Source organism: Batrachochytrium dendrobatidis (assembly GCF_000203795.2).
Source record: "Batrachochytrium dendrobatidis JAM81 unplaced genomic scaffold BATDEscaffold_9, whole genome shotgun sequence".
In the NCBI taxonomy this organism is placed as follows: Eukaryota; Fungi; Chytridiomycota; class Chytridiomycetes; order Rhizophydiales; genus Batrachochytrium; species Batrachochytrium dendrobatidis.
In genome coordinates, this window is record NW_006281107.1 from 291,133 (window position 1) to 311,375 (window position 20,243).

At 38.2% G+C, this 20,243-nt stretch overlaps 6 protein-coding genes across 6 annotated transcripts; 2 read left to right on the forward strand and 4 right to left on the reverse strand.

The window, feature by feature from the left end:
• Positions 1-1,089: 1,089 nt before the first annotated feature.
• BATDEDRAFT_12530 (uncharacterized protein) lies at positions 1,090-2,620 on the reverse strand (the record flags this gene model as incomplete). The annotated part of the gene is made up of 7 exons (XM_006680176.1): positions 1,090-1,227; positions 1,300-1,408; positions 1,497-1,590; positions 1,673-1,794; positions 1,884-2,079; positions 2,153-2,303; positions 2,396-2,620. 7 exons carry the CDS (start codon positions 2,618-2,620, stop codon positions 1,090-1,092), a joined length of 1,035 nt encoding a protein of 344 aa, XP_006680239.1.
• A 470-nt stretch (positions 2,621-3,090) lies between these two features.
• Positions 3,091-3,597, reverse strand: BATDEDRAFT_90202 (tubulin-binding prefolding complex subunit GIM4; the record flags this gene model as incomplete). Its single annotated transcript, XM_006680479.1, has 3 exons — positions 3,091-3,189; positions 3,259-3,459; positions 3,529-3,597. The coding sequence occupies 3 exons, from the start codon at positions 3,595-3,597 to the stop codon at positions 3,091-3,093; spliced, it is 369 nt and encodes a 122-aa protein (XP_006680542.1).
• A 437-nt stretch (positions 3,598-4,034) lies between these two features.
• BATDEDRAFT_26166 (uncharacterized protein) lies at positions 4,035-6,576 on the reverse strand (the record flags this gene model as incomplete). The annotated part of the gene is made up of 11 exons (XM_006680268.1): positions 4,035-4,163; positions 4,198-4,200; positions 4,226-4,294; positions 4,375-4,479; positions 4,571-5,264; positions 5,354-5,399; positions 5,481-5,598; positions 5,682-5,708; positions 5,781-6,094; positions 6,169-6,266; positions 6,350-6,576. The coding sequence occupies 11 exons, from the start codon at positions 6,574-6,576 to the stop codon at positions 4,035-4,037; spliced, it is 1,830 nt and encodes a 609-aa protein (XP_006680331.1).
• Positions 6,577-6,623: 47 nt separating this feature from the next.
• On the reverse strand, positions 6,624-11,289 carry BATDEDRAFT_35496 (uncharacterized protein). Its single transcript, XM_006680332.1, has 4 exons — positions 10,146-11,289; positions 9,825-10,040; positions 9,010-9,735; positions 6,624-8,916 (listed from the first exon to the last, which is right to left on the reverse strand). Exons 1-4 carry the CDS (start codon positions 11,097-11,099, stop codon positions 6,721-6,723), a joined length of 4,092 nt encoding a protein of 1,363 aa, XP_006680395.1. The 5' UTR covers positions 11,100-11,289; the 3' UTR covers positions 6,624-6,720.
• Positions 11,290-12,619: 1,330 nt separating this feature from the next.
• Positions 12,620-17,199, forward strand: BATDEDRAFT_89993 (uncharacterized protein; the record flags this gene model as incomplete). Its single annotated transcript, XM_006680406.1, has 18 exons — positions 12,620-13,043; positions 13,163-13,232; positions 13,325-13,416; positions 13,487-13,499; positions 13,577-13,590; positions 13,650-13,676; positions 13,745-13,778; positions 13,874-14,022; positions 14,115-14,249; positions 14,310-14,460; positions 14,524-14,579; positions 14,651-14,844; positions 15,124-15,433; positions 15,498-15,881; positions 15,951-16,622; positions 16,704-16,951; positions 17,009-17,045; positions 17,111-17,199. 18 exons carry the CDS (start codon positions 12,620-12,622, stop codon positions 17,197-17,199), a joined length of 3,099 nt encoding a protein of 1,032 aa, XP_006680469.1.
• A 336-nt stretch (positions 17,200-17,535) lies between these two features.
• On the forward strand, positions 17,536-19,250 carry BATDEDRAFT_89994 (uncharacterized protein; the record flags this gene model as incomplete). The annotated part of the gene is made up of 2 exons (XM_006680407.1): positions 17,536-17,892; positions 17,945-19,250. 2 exons carry the CDS (start codon positions 17,536-17,538, stop codon positions 18,983-18,985), a joined length of 1,398 nt encoding a protein of 465 aa, XP_006680470.1. The 3' UTR covers positions 18,986-19,250.
• Positions 19,251-20,243: the final 993 nt, after the last annotated feature.

Sequence of the window (20,243 nt, forward strand, 5' to 3'; positions counted from 1 at the left end):
TTTTTTCAGGTTTCACTGAGGAATCAAATAAACAGCATTGTACAATTCAACTGATAAAATGACAAGAGTTGGTTGTATACAAAGTGATGCTATTATTTTGAAAATAGTATCAACAGTGGTACAGAATTTATAAAAAACTGATTTTACATGAACATCAAAAGGATTAAATAGTGCAAATGCCCGTTTCGTTTCAGTCATCGTTTAATTGGAAAATCAACAAAGTAGCAAAGCTACTGGTTGAATGCAGCAAGGCACATGCATAGTACCTGAGATGTTGACTAGCGAATAAGGAAACTGCAAACTCGAATATTATTTGGAAGAAAAGAAAACACGTTGCGTGGATTTGTCAGTCTTGGTTTGCAGTTTGAGAAACCAATTCTACCAAGCATTTTCTCTACTTTGTTAGAAACCGTTTATAGGTGGCTTTTAAACCAAACAATGTATCAAATGTTGAATCAACGCATTTTAAAACCGATTTTCAATGAAAAAAGTACAGAATGCGGCATACAGCATTCAGACAGTATGTAGCTAGACTATCCAACTCTATTTGAACATCATACATTGATACTGACAAGTGTCATGCATTCTTCACTGCAGTCATGACTACCAACAATGAGAATGAGTCAGGAATCTATTTTTTGGTTATATAAAACTTTGCTTTTATGTTTTCAAAGCATTCTGATGGTATCAAGCAAGCTGTTGCTGCATTTTGAAAATGAGAGTTTTGGTTTATAGCGTTTACACAATTGTTTCAGGTTAGCGTATGACTGTATGGATGAAGCATCAAGACTTGTGTCAATCAAATTCAACGAATGGTATTGTTTTATATTGAAGAGCAGCAAACCATTCAACTGGTCACGGCAACACGTTGGATTGTTGCCGTGTTACATGAAACACTGATTCTGTCATTCAAATCAGCAGTTGAACAATCTAACAAGATTTACAAAATCACACCAATCAACCCGAAAGCGTGGTTGAATGAGCCTATACAAGCATCTCTAAACACGATACACATTGATGGTGTTTACTGGCAATTCTTCATTTATCTTTGTTTTAATGCCCATTGTTGCTAATCGACATCAACATTTATCACTTATTTTTTCGGCCATTGTCAGAATCTTCAAAAGACTCGAAACTACTGGCATTCTGTTCAATGCTTTTAAGGGATAGTTTTGCTGATCCCCTTGGTAGTGGTTTGGGCTGTGTATCACTCGGCTTCCATCCAATCTAAATAGATAGACGTGTGAATAAATATCATATATGTAGAAACAATACATGCCAACTATATCAATAGCTCACCATGCATATAATTTGAAACGTAGCAGGAATGGTACCGTCTGGATTGCCGTATATTGCCTGATATGCTGCTGCTGCTGCCATGAACACATCTTTAGACATGCTAGGTTTTCTATCAAAAACAATCGCTGATAAATGACAGTGCTTTGAATAGAATGGTGTTTGATAAACTAGATTTGGCTTGACAATGTATAATTTACCTTCCATATATAGCGTTTCCTTCACCCATGGCTCTCAAATCATCCATGAGTTCCATCATTGATGGGTAATTCACAACAATTTCTTCTACATCAACTGCAACTATAGTCAGCACATCAAGTCTACATGTGCATTTCAATTATAAAGGCAGATTCAGTCATGATTTGTAGCTGTATACCTGTAGTAAGGTTTAATCCAGCACGAGACAATAGACTGCCAGTATCTCGTACATCTGTCATGGGAGATACGTGAGCAGATACACCTCCATCGCGCTCAGTCTGAGCTAATTGTAATGATGTGCTACAGGTCAAGAAATATACACAAAATCCATTTTAAAATCAAATCTTAATAGTAGATATACACAGTCGATAGAATAGTTTTGGATTTACCGTAATTCAAACAAGGTATCTCCACCAAACATACTAGCGATCATCACTCCATCTGGTTTCAATGCATGTTTGACTTGAATCAATGCTCCTGCAAGATCATTGACCCAATGCAGACTCAGATTACTAACAACTGCGTCAAATGTGTCGTTGGAAAAAGGCAAAGCTTCTTCATCTCCTACAATGCGCTCAGCCGGAACTGCAATATGGAGGTCAGTACCAAAAAGATTGGCTCATCTTTTGTAATGACAGCCAGCTGGATTACAACTTACTTGGATATGGAATATGGCTGTCCCTTGATAGCATTTTTTCAGACATGTCCATCATGACTAGTTTCTTGATACTCTCTGGATCAGCAAACTTGATGATATGCCCAAATCCACATCCTAAATCCAATACAACATCAAACTCTTTCTTGATATCCTATAAAAATATGGCAGTTGATATAACATTAGAATAGATTGAAGATGCAAAAGCATGATGTAGCAATCTATGGAGAGTGAATTCAACGTTACCAAGAAACGATCAGCCAACCGATCAGCCATTTCATCCTTTAAATAATCCACCAAGCGACTGTCAGGAAAAAGAGCTGCTCTATCTCTTTGTCGCTTCTTTGCAATACGATCAAATATCATGATTTCAGGTGAATGACTAGAATAAAGTGGAGGAGCTTCAGTTGAAAAATGACGGTTGCATAGCAATGTACTGTGTTTGATGGTTGCAGTCTTGAATGTGTGCATAAATAAAGGCAGTTTATGCAATCTTCTAGCAATAAGACTGACTGTTGTGTTCATTATGGCAGTAAACTTGATGATAGATTCGGTAACTTTATTACAGTTGAATTCACGTAAAATGAATTGCGAATATCAGTTTTAAATCCTTTACTCAGATATTGCAAGCAAACATTGAGTGATTGTCATGTACAATTGTATTCATACAATGTAGGATTATTACTGAATTAGAATGTATTTGAGATTAGAAAACGACAAAGATTGACAATATTCAAACTTGATATTTCGATTAAAATCAATGCAATGATTACACATGAAGAGAGTTTGTATTCAAGAGTTGAAACTGTCGAATATTTAACCATTTATTTCAGAAATCACTGCAAGATAGTGTTTCATTTTACATGAATACGACTGTAAAACAAAGCTTTAAATATGATTGGATTGGTCCAAACATATTGAACCTGAATCTAATGACGAGATTATGCCTTAATCTTGATATTGTATTTTTGTTTAAAGGCTTCAGCTTCTTCTTCTCGCTTCTTGTAGCTTGTAGCCAGTTGCTTAATAAGAGTCATAATCTACAAGAAAGTCGAGTTAATAAAAAGCCATGACAGATCTGTGTAGAAACAATACATGATGGCATTTACCCCATCCATGTTTTGCTTGACAGCAGGAAGAACATCTTGGACGGTACGTTCCACAAGGACACCGCCGATAAGACGAAAACACTTGCGGTCTCCATTCAACGGAGAAATTGTTTCTATTACCAGCTGGTATTCATCTCTTTCCAGCTCCAGTTCGCCAATCTTTTGAGCAATAGCTTGAAGTTCCTGCTTCATGGTGTTGAACTGTCAAGAATATTGGATTTGAACATCAGCTGGCTGTATTGTTTTGAAGCAGTAAATATACAGATTTACCTGAGAAATAGTTTCCTGATTAGACAGCTTTGGAGTGACATTAGCACCAGATACAACTTCAGTGGACATTTCAGACAAGCAAGTTGAGGTAAAAGTCGAATTACAGCCGTATTCACGCAAAACGCAACTTTTGTATTTGCAGTGATTTCTGGAAATGGTTAAATATTCGACAGTTTCAACTCTTGAATACAAACTCTCTTCATGTGTAATCATCACATTGATTTTAATCGTACATTGTATGAATACAATTGTAAAACTATTGTTTTTGATTTAAATCAACTTTTCAATCATACCAAAAGTTGTATTTTGACCATCACTTGAACTTTTCATTCAATGTTCATGTATAACAAAATATGCAGTGATAAAAACTCACTATAAACCCAAAACTAACAAATTAGTATATTCCAACTCAATTTCTTCATTTGATCTCGAGTCTCAACCACAACAAACACCAACTCATCGAATAGTTTAAAAAGAGCAAACCAATTGTCCATAGAATGTCCAAATTATTCTTGCTTGGAAATACTCGACACACTTTGGTACCCGCCTTTACGATTCATAGCATAGTACGTCAAACTCATAATACATCCACCCATTATCAGCACAGTTACAATAATATTGTTGGTGACAAAAATCTAAAAATTCACTAGTGTTAATACCGATACATACAGACTATACAAGTATAAAGTAAACTTACAACTGTACGAACAAACTGCCTATTGACCCATTTGGCTGAGCGAGAGAATGTGCCTTGGTTAGTCTTGGCCTAAGAATATGCAGTCATCCAAAAATCAGTCAGCTATGATCTAGAAATTCTAGAAATAACGATGCGTTGAAAAACTTTACCTTGCCCTTGCCATCCAAAACCTCATTGATACTATCGTGGACCACAACGTGTGCAAATGAATCATACTTTTTTCCGTCAGCAAACTCATTATAGTATTGCTCCATCTAATACAAACGCCATTTCATTCATTTTTCAAATCCACAAATCAAAAAGTTAGTATTGATTTCTAAAATATAGTCAAAACTATGCACTTACAGCTGGATTCGCAATAATAAAAACAGGAAGATCCATTGGCTTGACACTGTATACCGAAAAAACATAATCGGCATACATTTTGGCATCAATCCAAGCAAATTTAACTCGGTTTCTTTTTTCTGCAGCTGCAATATTTTTCCAATGTTTCGCCGAGTTTTTAAAGTGGTCCAAAGCGCCTTTTCCATCAGGTGTGTCCGGATTGACTAGAGCAAGTGCAACAAATCGATTGCTTTCAAGAATATCGGCTTGAGTGGCCGTATCAAGTTTGGTTACAAGAGGAAACCGCTCCTGCATAATCCATTCCCTAAGCATCGTACGAGTAGAACCATCGCCAGCAAATTCTCCAGGATAAACAGAGGAATCCAATCCTCCATCACGCACAGCGATCAATACAGGTTTACCTTCTTCTGCGTGGAGTATTTTGAATGCTTGAACTTCAGGCGACACGTATAGTTTTGCAAAGGGTTTGACGGTTTTGGCTACAGATTGGAACATACGAAAAGGAATATAATCTGTTACGTTTGCATCATACGCAAAGTAAAAGGCCACCTCTTCTTTTGAAATAATATCTGGAATTTCTTTGGCTGTAACAGGGAGGAATGAGGGACGAGTGATGCTATCAAGAACAAACTTTTTGATATCTTCAAGTCTACGAGATCCTTTGTACACAATAGGAGCGTTGGGTTCATTGATTCTGAAATCAAAACGTGGTGTTTATAGTCAATTTAAACAATTATTTTTCTTGGTAAAAACACATCAAACTAGACGAGCAATACAACTTACAAAACAAGCGTTGGAAATCCTTTAATGTTGAATCTCTTCATCAAATCTAAACAAGAATTTGAAATACAAGCAATTCAACAGTCAAAACACAGTCTAATACAAAACTCATTTAAAAAGATAGATTTACCTTTTTCTTCATCGCAGTTTACTTTTCCAATATCTACTTGCCCTTTAAGTTCTTCAGCAACTTGATCCCAGATAGGAGCAAGTGTTTTACAATGACCACACCATGGAGCATGGAACATCTGGTATTGTAAGCAAATTGTAGTAAGTATTTAGCAAGACACTAGACAGATCTGACTCAAGTTTTATAAAGCATTCAGCATACCACAAACCAGGACCTTTCGGCAGTCAGCTAAAACATTGAATATTCAAAAGCTTAATTAAGAGTATAAAGACAAGATTCAAGACAAGTTACAACACATACAGATGCAAATGTCCCCCTTGTCATATGCGTAACCAATCCAGTGGGATTGACATCAGCACCAGGATGAATTTCTTGTTCAGCATATGCATGTAGGACTTCCATTGGACTTTGATCTAAAGCTATATTGGGTTTACCAGCATTCAACTCAGCGTCTTTTAGATTGGCAAGACCAGGCTGACCAGACTTGTCCCAAGCATGGCTTTTGACAAACTTGAGAAGGTCTGGCAGCTCTTGATCAACGACTTCATCTCCGACTCGCTTTCCATCCTGATAGTAATAAACTGTCGGAAATCCAGCTATTTGCTCACATAAATCTACACAAATCACTCGTGAGCAACCAGCCAGCATTGAACACACACCATAGCTGCTCCAATGCAAGACAAAGTACCTGCATTAAGTGTACACTCCACTTTCCCAACATGGAAATTGCTGTCCTTGAAATCCGTCTCTACTTTTTTCTGAAGTTCAAGCCAAGTTGGAGTGAATCTAGTTTCAAGATGATTGCAAGTGTTGTCAATATCGACTGCATTCACAAGCAAGACAATGCTGCTCAACAATCCAGGATTTACTTTTGGCAATGTCCGCACCAGGTAGCTCCATAAAAAATCATCCAATTGCCCTTCTGGATCTTTGTCTGGAAAGAAGACTGTTCCAAATGCAGGATTTCCTTCTCTGCTCGAAGGTAGGCTTCAGTTACAGCCTTTGGAATTTTACCACCAGCTTGAGCTGCATGAATGAACAAGGATGCTATAAGAGCCAACAGCAAGCAGGGAAGTGATAGCCTATTGAATGGCATTATCGATATCGCGAGCTGATGGAATAAATCCAAATCGAGTTTCTGTTCATATTTATAGATTTGATATTCTTTATTCGCTACACTTTGAACAAAACGTTCTGTTTTGAGTTGTAATGTCATCATTTCACTCAGAGTTTTGCGGCTTTAATGCCATTTCATCACTCCTGTTTTGCGTCCTAAAGTGCTCTTGAAATGCTCTCCAATTTCACCTTCTTCGATCTTGAGTCGAGCATTCTCCTCCACTTTGCGTGCAAACTGTTTCATTATTTCCTTATTCTCACGACAAATAACCATTCGTTGTGACTTGATCATCGCATGTCTTTGTTTGTATTCCATCACTTCCTTTGCAGGTTGTTGCTTATAAACATCTCCAGATGTTGACACGCTAGTCGGTGTAAAAGACATACGCGTCCCAATAGAACCAATCTGACTCTTTGATCCATTCATACTACCATTAAAACATCTGTTGGATGCAGGATTGGGTGAAGATCCTGATCGATTGATCTCAAACCTTTCTCGGATTTTTCGTACACCATTTGATGCTGTAAGTGAAGATTCGCTCCAATTCGTTCCAAACGCACTCTTGATCTTTGTTGCTATTTTAGATGGTTTGGATGCAATGCATTCCGACGCAAGTGATTTTATAGGCTGTGTTGGCAATGTTTGAGTTTTGGGTAGTGTTGAAGTTTCAACTTTGGGTGTTGATGAAGTCCATCCAGGTTTGGGTGGTGGTGGTCGTTCTTGTAAAGTTACTTTGGTTTTGGATGAATCTTGTGTGTTTATAGAACACGCTTGACTCACTGATTTACTGATATGTTTGTCTTGTTTTAAAGTATCTGGCAATACATCTTTGGCTAAAGTCGTGTCTGTTTTCGTTGAATTGGTGACTTTGGCCTTGCGTTTGTCCAAGTCTTCAACAGAAAGCGAAGAAAACATTTCGGCTAAATCAGCCAAATCAGGTGCTTCCGCAGTTGGGCAAACAGGGGTGTCATTGTTTGATAACAATGGGATCTCTCGTAATACAGATGCGTTCAAGTCATCTGTATTAAGCAAGCTTGGCTGGTTGTTTAAAATTGATTCCGCTTTGGTGTCTGGCGATGGCAGTAAAGTGGTGCGAGTCAAATCGGCAGATTCGGTTATAAAATCTTGGTCTTTTACTACTATTGACTCTGCAGGTACATGATCAACATTGGCTTCAGTTTCAAGTTCTTTTTGTATATTTTCAATAGATAGGGTTTCTTGAGCAACTTGTTGAACTTGAGATGGTGTTGCATTGGTTGGATTTTCAGTTGCGTGTTGAACAGCAGCAATATCACTTGTGATGACTGCCATCGATATCTCATTTAATCTAGTCTCGAGTGCTAGTCTTTCTTGTTCCTGATCGTCTTTAATTTTTTTATCCCACGCCTCACGCAATGTATCGATAGTTTCTGTTGCATGCTTACGATGCTGCTTGGCCGTCTTGACACCTTCGTTTAGCATTTCTAAAAATGCAGCGCTTTCATTGCTCTTGATTGATAATCTGTACTCAAACATAGAGTTTTGGAAATAAACTTTTACCAAAGTATATGCATCACCATCAGATTGAAACGACATATTTTCATCCTCAAGTTCAGCACTAAAAAGACGAATATCTGGACGAATGACAGAAGTAAGCAGCAATCGAACAGAATAAGCGACTCTATGCTTTGAAACAGCTGAAATGGGATGCGAAAGCGTGCCAAATGTAGTGATGATGGTTGATCGCACTGCTCCCAAACTAACAAGTTTTTGATCTCCTTGATTCAACCAACACTTGTCATGCTCAAACCCTTTTTGCGTATGAAATTCTGGCATTGGAGATAAAAGTGGCGTTGCTAAAGACTGTGATCCCATGCATACAATCGGGTAAGTAGAGGGTGGTTGAATCAGTAATTCATCGCGCAAGTCAGTTGAAAGTGTCCAAAGTGCTTGTTGAATTCCGCTTTTCACCACTTTAACAGCTTTTTGAGCAATCTCCATAGACTTGACCAGTACCAAATACCTTCCAATCCCGCCTTGATGTGTAACCAAACTGATGTCCACACTACGTTGACCAGACACGCTGCAGTTCCAATAGGGAGTAATCACAGCTGTAAGAATCAACGTTTCTGTATCCTCAATACTAAGCGTCATCCAGGTTTTTACATGAGTGGTGTAAATTCTCATGTGGCATTTCGAAAGCTTTTCCCAATCGCGCGTAGCAGGCTTGTAGACGTTAGGTCGACACAAGGTGTGAAATAAAAGAATAGCTGATAATGGACAAGTAAACTCTGCCGCTGCTTGAGTAATGTTCATTTGTGGATTGGCAGTTGTGATTTTCTGTCAACCCATATCATAGTGCATTTGTATCAAACAGTCAGTTTAACAAAAGTAAATGATTCCAGAAAAATAACATTGATTGTATCCACTTACTCTTCCCAAGCGCACATACTTTGATGACAGTACATCTGATGAAAGCAATGCAGCGCGAGACACGATTTGTGAAACACAAGTTGATTTGGATAGTGATGCACTTTCATTTGCAGAACCCAATGCATCTTCTTTACGTTCCACGGCAACATCTTTTGATGCTGGAAGTTTTTGAATCAATCTTGCAAGCCTGGCTTTCTGTAGTTTTTTATTTGCAGCTGCGGAAGAGCTGTCATCACTACTTTCAGACTTGATACTTGCACTCACACTTTCGTGTCTTGTAATACTCGATTTTACTCGACTTCCCATTTCAGGTTTAAGACTTTCAAACATATCTAAAAACCTTTGAACATCTGCCGTGTCACCTCTAACAACCAGCATTTTGAATGGAGATAGTTTTAGCTCAAAGATTTTTTGTGGGCCTTTGACATTTGTTCTATACACGACTTCAACGTGACTGAGCGGCATTGGAGGAAACAAAAGGTTGTAATGACCAAAAGCGTCTTTGAGAGAAGTAAGAACGATGGTGTCTGTTAAAAGATAAATTAGAAAGGGTGTTCCCGATAGTTTAGTTGTGAGTTCTATTTCAGAGTTCTTGTCCACTTTAAGAATGGTGTCTTTAAGCGTAAGTGGAAGATCAGTGAATTCTAAAAATAGATGCAGAGTTGGTGTGATGGGTAATGGAATAGCAGATACATCTACTGGCATTGTCAAGTGTGTGAAAATGGCCTTGAACAGTTGTGTTTTAAACATAAACAAGGCAGGTTAGTTGTCACTGTAATCAAATATAAAGCGTACGGTGACACGATTGCACCTACATAGCGTGAGTTTGCAAGCTGAGCATCGTTTGATTCGGGTCCAATGGGTTTACATTCATAAATATTCAGTGTGTCTTCCCATGCAGCAATTTGATCAAACGTATCAGTGATACCAAAAATGGCATAAGCGTGCTCGACCAGATACGAGAATGAGGGCAGTGATCCACGTGCAGTAACGTATGGAATAGATACCGGAAGCTCGATTCGTAGTATACGCTACATAGTTTTGCAAAAACACGTCACAGCTTATAGATTTAGACATTTACAAGATCCATATTCGAAGCCCGAGAAATTTAAATTCAACCATCTCAAGCAACTTACACGAAGATAAAATCTGTACCCAATCAAACGTTTAAGAGGATGGCGCATATCTTGAATAATTCCATCTAAATCCAATGCGATTCTTGGACACAACTTTGTTAATGAATCGATTCCATTCAAAATGTCCTGATACTGATTCATGTATGTCTGATATACACGCTCGATGTTTTCAGTATTGTCTACTATACCAAAATTATCTGGTGTGCGAAGAAGAGAAATCTCTGCATCCGATGCAACAGTAATCATTCCTTGAAGTGAAGTTTTAAGGAGCTGAAGAATTTGGGTATTGGTTTCTGGCTGACGAGCAATTGCCGAATCAATTTTCTTGATAATACGGATAAGATCCTGTGCATATGTTTTTTCATCTTCAATAAACTCTTGAAAAAGAATAGCTCGCTCAAGAGTAGTGTTTGATGCGGGTTCTAAATGACTTTTTTCGTTGGCGTGAAATGACTGTTCTTTGTAATGGAGATTGGGGACAAACCGAAATGGTGGACGCAGACGACGAACATGTGTTCCACTTGGAACATCAATATCTTTGACTGTCAAGGGGGTTTTACGAATACCAAAAAATGAAGAACGAAACGATTTTCGATGGATATTGTGGTCCATGATACGCCCATGCGGCATGATGGAAGCGTATGATGCGACATTCAGCGGACCCATACTGAATTGAGTGTTTCCTGTCATTCTGCTCGTATTGGAGTTTGTTGTCTGAATGGATGCAGATACGCTGGAAACACTTGTTATACTGGCTGTACGCTGTGGAGAATTACCAGTAGGAGGTTTGGGAAGTGCCTTTCTCGTGCGTGGCATAGTTTGTGACCGACTAGGTTCAGACCCAGTATTGGTATTCATGCCAGGCGGGATAGCTAAATTCTGAACATGAGAGGAAAAAACAGTGATATGATTACTACTATCAAGCATGGAGCTTTTTGAGGGGGTGTAATTCATAATCAGTTAATTAGAAAAGATTGCTAGTGACCGAGACAGCTCAAATAGTCAACACTATATATCACCAATTATTTGAGTGGAGCGGTTTAGAATATAGTATGGTTTGAATAGGGTTGAATATATTAGTATTGGAAAGCCAGTATTAGTAAATTACTAGCAGGTATGAAATTATGGGACTGATGGGTTGATAATGGTCGAGCAAACTTGCATTTATCAAGTGGATGGAGTCTAAATGGCATCGCGACGCGTTGGTCACTAGATTTGAATTGACAGACGAGGGGATAGCGTAGAATCTAATGTTAGAATGTATGTGTGGTATTTACCCAACCGTGCATATTTGATTTACAAATACATGGCTGCCAGGCAAAATGGTCAAAGTTGTTTATATGGTGAATATACCAGTCTAGCATTCAATAACTACAGCATCTGAATGTAATAAAAATGGACTTGATCTAACTATACAGTTTTATAAAAAATCGCTTCAAAATTGTGTTTTTAATAGCAAGTCGTTTTTTCATGTAGATATGAGAGACAAAGGAATACAATCGTAAATAAGGAATGTAACCAATGCATGATTTGACATCAAGTGGATGTATAGATGGTTGATGGTATTAGTAACTAGCATTGATTGGTGATAGAGTTGACTGATGAATTTTGAAAATTATCTACACTAAACCAGACTTGCTGCAATGTGATGCACCAGTCTATATCACATACAGTATTGATTCAAAATGATGGATTCACTTCATGGATGTGATTGCTAAAGCGCGAATGTTTTTTTAATGGCAAACAATTCTAAAAACCGACAATCACAATATCACAACTGCACTTACATAATGGCACTTTTCCACTACAAATTGACCGCTCGTTCAATTGACACTCAAACTCTTTAATCAAAACAGCGCACATCATATAATACAAACCAAGTTTGAACTGGGATTATCCTCATTTGGTGCAATCATATATTGTACAGTCACCAGATTCATCCATTTCAATCCAAGTATTAGGTTTGACTGTTTTTGATCAAGCTCAGATTTGTTATATTTTAAACCTCGCACACGTTTGCGTTTAATTCAATGATTGTACCCTTTAAAAATACAGCTGTTTGCATGCCAATCACACAATATTTTGTAAAAGAGTTGAAGATTGATCAGCCGTGTAATTGACTAAAACAGAGATGCAAACATTCACTTAGTTTCCTATACAAAATGAGCAGAAAACCAGTCAATTAGAGTTCAAAGTGCACAATATTTTTCAGTAAATTTGGTGGAAATTATTTCACAAGATTAGCACTTTTACCTAGCATTTCATTTTACGTGAATACTGACGGTGAAAGTTGAACCGTCATGTTGCTAATACAATACTACAGACATTGCCCGATTCGGTGCACTACTGCTATGAATCCATCTATTTCCAGTTATTCTTTTACAAATACCAGCAATACACATGAAATTACTCGTTTAAAATCCAATGTATTTCATTATTCTACGAGTTTTTCTACTATTAGAAGCAAGACTGTCATGAATTCAAAGACAGTCGCAGATGCATTATGTCTAGGAAATAGTCGCAAGTTTGTATCTGTCAATCCATTATTTCCATTGCATGCATGCTTTGTATCCACCATCAAAAAGGACTCGACTACGATTTTCAGCACATCAAAAAGTATGGTCTTGTCATCTACAGTCCGCACTCATGTTACTGCTCCCATCACTCCGTTACCGGAAGTAAAAGATTCAATCAACTCCATTCAACCGTCTGCAATAGATACAGCACAGGTAGTTTCATCCAATCCACCAACCCCAATCAGAACTGTTGAACCGATCACTCGAGAGGAGCAAGCTCATGACTCGGCCGTATTGGCTACAGTTGCTTATATCTCGCAAGCTGCTTATATTGGAGAATGGAAGAGTCGAGTAAAACAACTTAGAAGAGAAGTCACTGAAGGTAATCTTACATCTTGATCCGATCTGTTTTTAACCCAATGAATTCTTGGTTGAATGTGGCAATGCTTTCAAATTGAATTATCCAACTTTTTAATTCTATATATTCTGGACTGTATCTAGTTGAACATAAAAATCAGCGGAAACATCAACTTAAAGGATCACAAAAAGTAGTGTTGCTAGCCATATCAAGGTACAACTTGGTCTTGTTCAATCTGTTGAATTATTTTTTATTTCAAAAAATGGATTGCTGTCGAGTATTAACATTATTTTTAAATCTGGTAGCAACCTCATTATGTTTTTTGCAAAATCATACGGCGCAATCACATCTGGATCTGCATCAATGTATTCAGAAGCTTTGCATTCATTAGCTGATGGTAAGTTTGAGATGTAGTGTGATGAATATTTGCTGAAGCATCAACACTTGTCTGATTTATTTTTATCTAGTATTAAATGAGAGGTAGGTTTTGAGTAGAGAACAGACTGTGGTTTGGTTTAAACTATTAACTGAACTGGCTTTATTGTCTCGATACTTAGCTTATTAATGCTTGGTAAGTTTTTTTTATTTGGTTTATTTTGTTACAGCTTAATTAATTTGTTTTATTGACAGGAATTTCAAGATCGCTGCGACAACCAGGTTAGCAGACATCATGAATAGTATTCCAAGTAAATGTTGGCTCGAGTACTTACTGTTTTAAAATCTAGACACTGAGCATCCTTACGGATTTTTATCAGAAAAGTATGCGTGGGCTCTTGTCAGTGGAGTTGGCAAGTATACTATTATGCTAAAAGCCCATGTATACTATTAACTATTTGCACATCTAACACATCCAGTATATGTATGATGCAAACAGGTGTATTTTTTTTGGGAGGCGGTGTAAGTTTGTATCATGGCATCAATGGACTATTTGTGAATGATCACGTTTTGGGCGATCCCACCATTGCACTATATATTTTGGGAGCGTCACTATCATTTGATTTAGGTAAAACGCATGTTTGATTTTGGTATGAATGTGAGTATACTGAGAATCGTACATGGCGGATATTGAGACTTTATGCATGATGCTTGCTCTAGTTACAATGGCATTTGCTTACCGACAAATAGCATCGAGTGCACGCCAGGCCTCGACAACATTTTGGTCTTATCTCGTCAAGGGTGGAGATCCAACCTCTGTTCAAGTTTTTCTTGAAGACTGTTCATCTGTCACGGGTGTGTTGGTGGCAGGCACTTGCCTTAGTCTTTCCAATTATTTTTCACTACCATTTATAGATTCGTTGGGATCCATTACAATTGGGATACTGCTGAGTGCTGTTGCGACATTTTTGATTAAACGGAATATTTCTGGATTGGTGGAGCGAAGTATGCATCCAGCAAAAGAAGCAAGCATTATTGGGTTACTGGAAGCTGATTCTATAGTGACGTGAGTAGATATTGTGACGGTACGCAACTCGAGATGTGCTAACAAGACGTGTGTTTTTGATAGGTCTGTACATGATGTCAAATCGACGAGTATTGGACCGGAATGGGCAAGATTCAAAGGTAAAGTCATTACTTTAGACCATATTAAACACTATGATCAGACAAGATAACTCATCATGTTTGATAAACAGCCGAGATTTTGTTTAATGGGGAAGAGGTTGCAAGAAAGTATATTGCATCGAATCCAGTGCGTATCAAGACAGATTTGGAGACTCTGCGAGCATTGAATACCGATGCGGAGATTCAAGAATGGATGACAAAGCATTCAGCACGAGTAGTAGCGAGTTTAGGTACAGAAGTAGATCGAATAGAACTGGAAATCAAGGTAAGATTAAATGAATTAAAGGGTGAAGGATGACTACTGACACTTGTATATGTAGGCACATCATCCAGAAGTCAAGCACATTGATCTTGAGATTCTATAATAAACTACATGAACATTTACTGCGATGATCAAAGAATTTGATGGCTGGTAGAAGATTATTGGTGGAAGATAACGATTTAAACAAGCGAATGCTTGTCAATGCTTTGATAAACTTGACAAGAGTGAGTGATGCACTAGCACTAAAGTAGTTTATAGTCCTAATTCAACCATTTATAATAGGAAGCCATGCTAGTCAGCGTTCTTATTGCCAGCATTCCGACTACTATTGCCTCGACTTTGTCTAAAACGACTCTCAATACAACTCTTCCTTTGGATGCTCCAGAAACTCTCATCGACTATCTTAGTATATATCAAACCACTTTCAAATCCAGTCCAATACTAGGAAGTCTGTTTCTATGTCTAGCACTGATATTTCTGTTTGTAGCTCTTGCATCGACTGCTGAACTGTTCTTCTGTCCAAACCTGTCATCAATTGCAACTCTGTTGGGAATGCCTGAATCAGTATCAGGAGTGACTCTGGCTGCTTTGGGTAAAGTCGATTTATCGCAATGGAATGATTTCCATCTCAACTGACTTGTATTATTTGATTCTAGGCAACGGTGCTGGTGATCTTTTTGCTACATTTGCTGCCTTTCGCACTGATAAAATTCCCCTGGCATTGGGTGAACTGTATGGCGCAGCTACATTCATTTCATTTCTCATAGCTGGCTTGGTATGCATTATTCGACCATCAAAACTGCCTCGTCGACCTTTTGTTCGAGATGTCATTGCATTCATTGGTGCAGCTATCTTGGTTAATGTATTTGTTGTATCGGGTGAGATTGACTTGATCAAGGGTTGCGCGCTGGTTGGATATTACTTGTTGTATGTGCTGGTTGTGATCGTTGGTGTATGGATTAGTCAAAGGAAAATGCATGAAATGAGTTCTCATGCATCAAGTGTAAGAGCATTGATTCAAGAAAGTACTCCTCAGCTTGGTAAGCTTTATACTGGTTTCGTGTTTGAATGCTCAATATTAAAATTATTGACATCTTGTTCACTTGTAGGAGACTTGGATGACAATACTTCTACAACAGAAAATAGATCTTTATTAATAGCCGAGTTTCCAGATACACGCTTATCAAACATGTCATTAGTAGAAGAAGCTGATTTCGATGCCGATTTTTTTCTCCCTCATCTTCGAATTCAAAAACTAGCCAGCACATACTTTCTATCCAATCGATCCAGATCGCCTACTCATGAACACAATTTTAGTGACTCGAATCATATATCTTCATCAGACACGCTATCCAATGCATATAGACCTCCAAGACGGCAGGCTAGTGAAGACGAGGTTTTATCTTACGCACCAGTGGTGACTCCACCTGACCGATACGATTGCATTACAACTTTTTTAAAGTCCACTCTTATGTTGGCTGTACCCGTTGTTACCAAATGGCATCGCATGACTGTGCTTCATCGTCTTCACTCCATTGTTGCATCACCACTTGTTTTAATTCTCACATTGACTGCACCAGTTGTGCATGAACAATATTTGGATGGATACATGTGCATATCAGATTCATTACTGGAGCAACGTGAATCGTTACTGATGGATACAGAGGCAGATATGGAAGATGGACATATTCATGTATTGGATCAAGAAGAAAAGATGATTCCAGGACTGGTCATGACTCAAATGTTTTTTTTACCCATGGTACTGTGCCTTTATTTTGAAGGTATGCAACACACCAACCATTCAAGATTCAGACTGGTGTTTTATCTGTAGTGCTTATTGTAGTTTATTGTAGTCTATTTAGTTAATGTAGTGATTGTAGAGGATAGTGTATACATACCAGTATGGGGAGTATCTATTATTTTTGGCATCGTGCTGAGTGCTTTGACGTGGTGGATGGTGATTCCACGTATATCCAGCCGATGGATACTGGTTTTTCTTGCAGTGATGGGATTTGGAGTATCGATGTTATTTGTTGCAACAGTGTCAAACGAATTGATTGGATTATTGGAAGCCATTGGAGTACTTTCAGGTCTTAGTCCAACCATTTTGGTAAGTTTGGATTTAATTTTAAACTAGTTAAACTGACACTAACGACATGGTGATTAGGGATTGACGCTTTTTGCACTAGGAAATAGTATTGGAGGTTAGTAAAATGTTTAATTTTGATACAAGAACAAGTGACTGAATTTGTTTAACATTGTAATGTAGAACTTGTAACGAATATACAGATTGCACGAATGGGATATCCGACCATGGCTATTGGAGCATGCTATGGTGGACCAATGCTTAGTGAGTAAAACAGTCGAGTTTAAGCTTTGATACAAACAGACTAACATTGTTGAATAGATATTGTTTTAGGAGTGGGAGTGTCGTCATTATACATGGTGATTAAAACAGGACATGCAGTGCGTATTCCCACCATGGACATGACATTCTGGATTACAAGCTGGGGATTGTATGTAGGACTAGTGGTTGGATTAGTAATGGCCATATACAATCGATTCCAAGTGAATGAGAGATTTGGAATGACACTGTTGGGAATGTATGGATTGCTGATGGTGATAATATTAATGTGGTCATCTCGAGCATTAATTGAATAAAGCTCGAGCCCAATGTTAAACTTGAACTTTACTATGGGACAGGATACTAGCATTGATATTGATGCTAGTGGAAGTAATGTTGCTGGAAACAGAGCAACTACGACTGCAGCCAGTGAGAATACTTTAACAGCGACTGTTACTGGAACCATTGCAGGAAATACTGGAGGAAATACTATAGGAAATACTGGAAATACTACAGGAAATGCTATAGGAAATACTGCAACTCAAGATATTACTGCAGCAACTCTATTGCCCACCATTTCCCTGCAGCTGTCTGAGCCAAACCCACTGCCGGCTTTTCCTATTCTGGATCACAGAGAGTTTCTTACTACTCGAGACAGAGGAGAGCTTCGGTTTATTATCATGCGGACAGTAGTGATGTTGTTGGAGGTAATCTTGGTCTAGTTTCATGCCATCTTCCAGTGCTAACACTCTCATCTAGACTACTATAGCCATCACTGCTCTAGTTCTCTCTAGAAACAGCACTTATCCTCGCTTCTATCTCATATGTGTTGCTGGACATGCTATCATGCTGCCACTAGTGTTGATCTTGGCTCCTCGCTACTTTCAAACCTCTCGAGAACTCTCTCGTCAGCAACACAGAATCAATGAGGAATATCGCAGACGAAGATATATTAATGCCATCGATCTGCCATTTCTAATCTTGCTCGTCGCTGGCTTGATTGCTCTCATGTCTCCCTCTCGTTGTCTAGAAACTGCTCCCCTTATTTACTATGCAAACTCTATCCTCGTTGTCTTGAGCTTCATGTACTTTTGCTCTCCGTTTCTCTTGTGCATCGTCGCCATCTTCTTTCTACCTTGTATCTTCTTACTATCCAGATACTATGAAACTCATCCTCCAGATATTCTTGATGGCAGTAGAGGTGCTCCCGAAGAGCTGATCAACGGCATTCCTATTCTAAAATTCCGTCGCAAAATCGCTCCTGATAATACTGCTTTGACTTTTGCTGCGCTGGATAAATCCGCTTCTATTCATAGCCCCATCTTAATGGAACAATTTCATCACTCGGACGACAATGCGACGTCTGTACTCGATATACAGCCTATTAATACTCAGACTGACGAGGCTGCTTTTATCGAGTCCCCTAAAAATATTGTCAAATCCATCCAGGATCTTACCCATACTGTCCAACCCATCCAGGCTGAATCTCCTCAAAACTCAAAGTCAAAAAAACGCTACTTTCGTTTACTTTCAAAACCTCTTCGTTTTGGTAAAGCATCTTCGTCTACTGACATCACTGCTCCTCCTGCCCCCACTTTCCTTGAACTCGATGAAGAAGACGCGCATTGTATCATTTGTCTTGCCGAGTATGATAGTGGTGATGATTTGAAACAGATGCCTTGCAAACACCACTTTCATGCCATATGTGTTGATGACTGGTTAAGACTAAAATCCAATTGTCCGCTTTGCATCCAAGAGTTGCAATCCGATCCAAAACAGAAATCAACTCGGACAAGATAGTCGCTCTATAGTCCATTCGTGTTTTATCAAATTTTAAATGCTGTAAACTCTGTAATTGTATGTCTCCAGAGTGAATAACTAGGTTGGTCTGTTTGGTAAATGCATATCAATCTTGTTATATATTTTCTTGAAAACTAGTCTTGGCTTCTGTCTTGATTGCAAGGCAATGGTTAATGATGCTTGCCATCTGAAACTTTTACTCTATTATACTTTTTTTTAAAAATCAAACTATATTACCAAATAAATTCTTGCTACTCTCAAGCTCAACTTTCCTTGACAGTTGTATTTACCCAAAATGGAACACAAGGAAATCAAAATACACAGTCGGTTTCATGAAACAATTAGTGCCAAATTACTGGAAAACATTGTGCACGTTGAACTGGCTGTTTTTTCCTGGTAGCCGGCATGGAAACATTAATCGCTCAAACATTGATATTAATCTCTTGAACTAGAACACAAGCGTATCCAATAGTTTAGGATATAAAAAATGAGTTGGATTAACAAACTATCCGGATTACAATGAATAGGGCGACTGTACAATATGTGATTGTACCAAACAAGGAGAAAGAATAGATTTAAAAAACATAATTTGATTGTATACGCATTGTATAATAGACGTTGTGTCGATTGAATAAGCAGTCATTTTTATCAAGTGCAGCAAAGATTCGGCCATTGCTTATTCCAAGAATAGTGGCAGTGATTGCATGAATACAAAAACATTCCATTTTACGCGAAGATGGCTAATAGATTCGTGCCATATCAAGAATAAAATAGAATTTCATACTCTACAATCAGTTCTTCTTTTTGTTAGCATCTTGGCTTGCAAATCTAAGTCTACTCACACTACAACTTTGCAAACATCTGTTATTACTCAAATCTATGGATTTCAGCCCTTTTTTGGCTACTTTCTATAAATATCCCCTGGTTGCTGCACTCGTTACAGTATGCTCTGTTGCCATAGCCAGGGATGAACACGCTTCTCCAGTAATATGGGCATCTATATCATGGCGTATCTTGGTTTTACTTGGGTCGATTGTAGCCGATATCAGACGATGGAGAAAACTTGGTATTTATCAAGTCACCCTGCCCATTCAAGCTAAAATTCAAGAAGCTAAATCTATCAAAAACCAGCTCATATGGTAAAATCATTGATATACACCCGTCCCTTGTCAATTTATTGGCTTTATTCTATTGCGTACACATTCTTTGACCTATAAAATGCTCATACTATATCAATTTGTTTTGAATTCAATGCAAC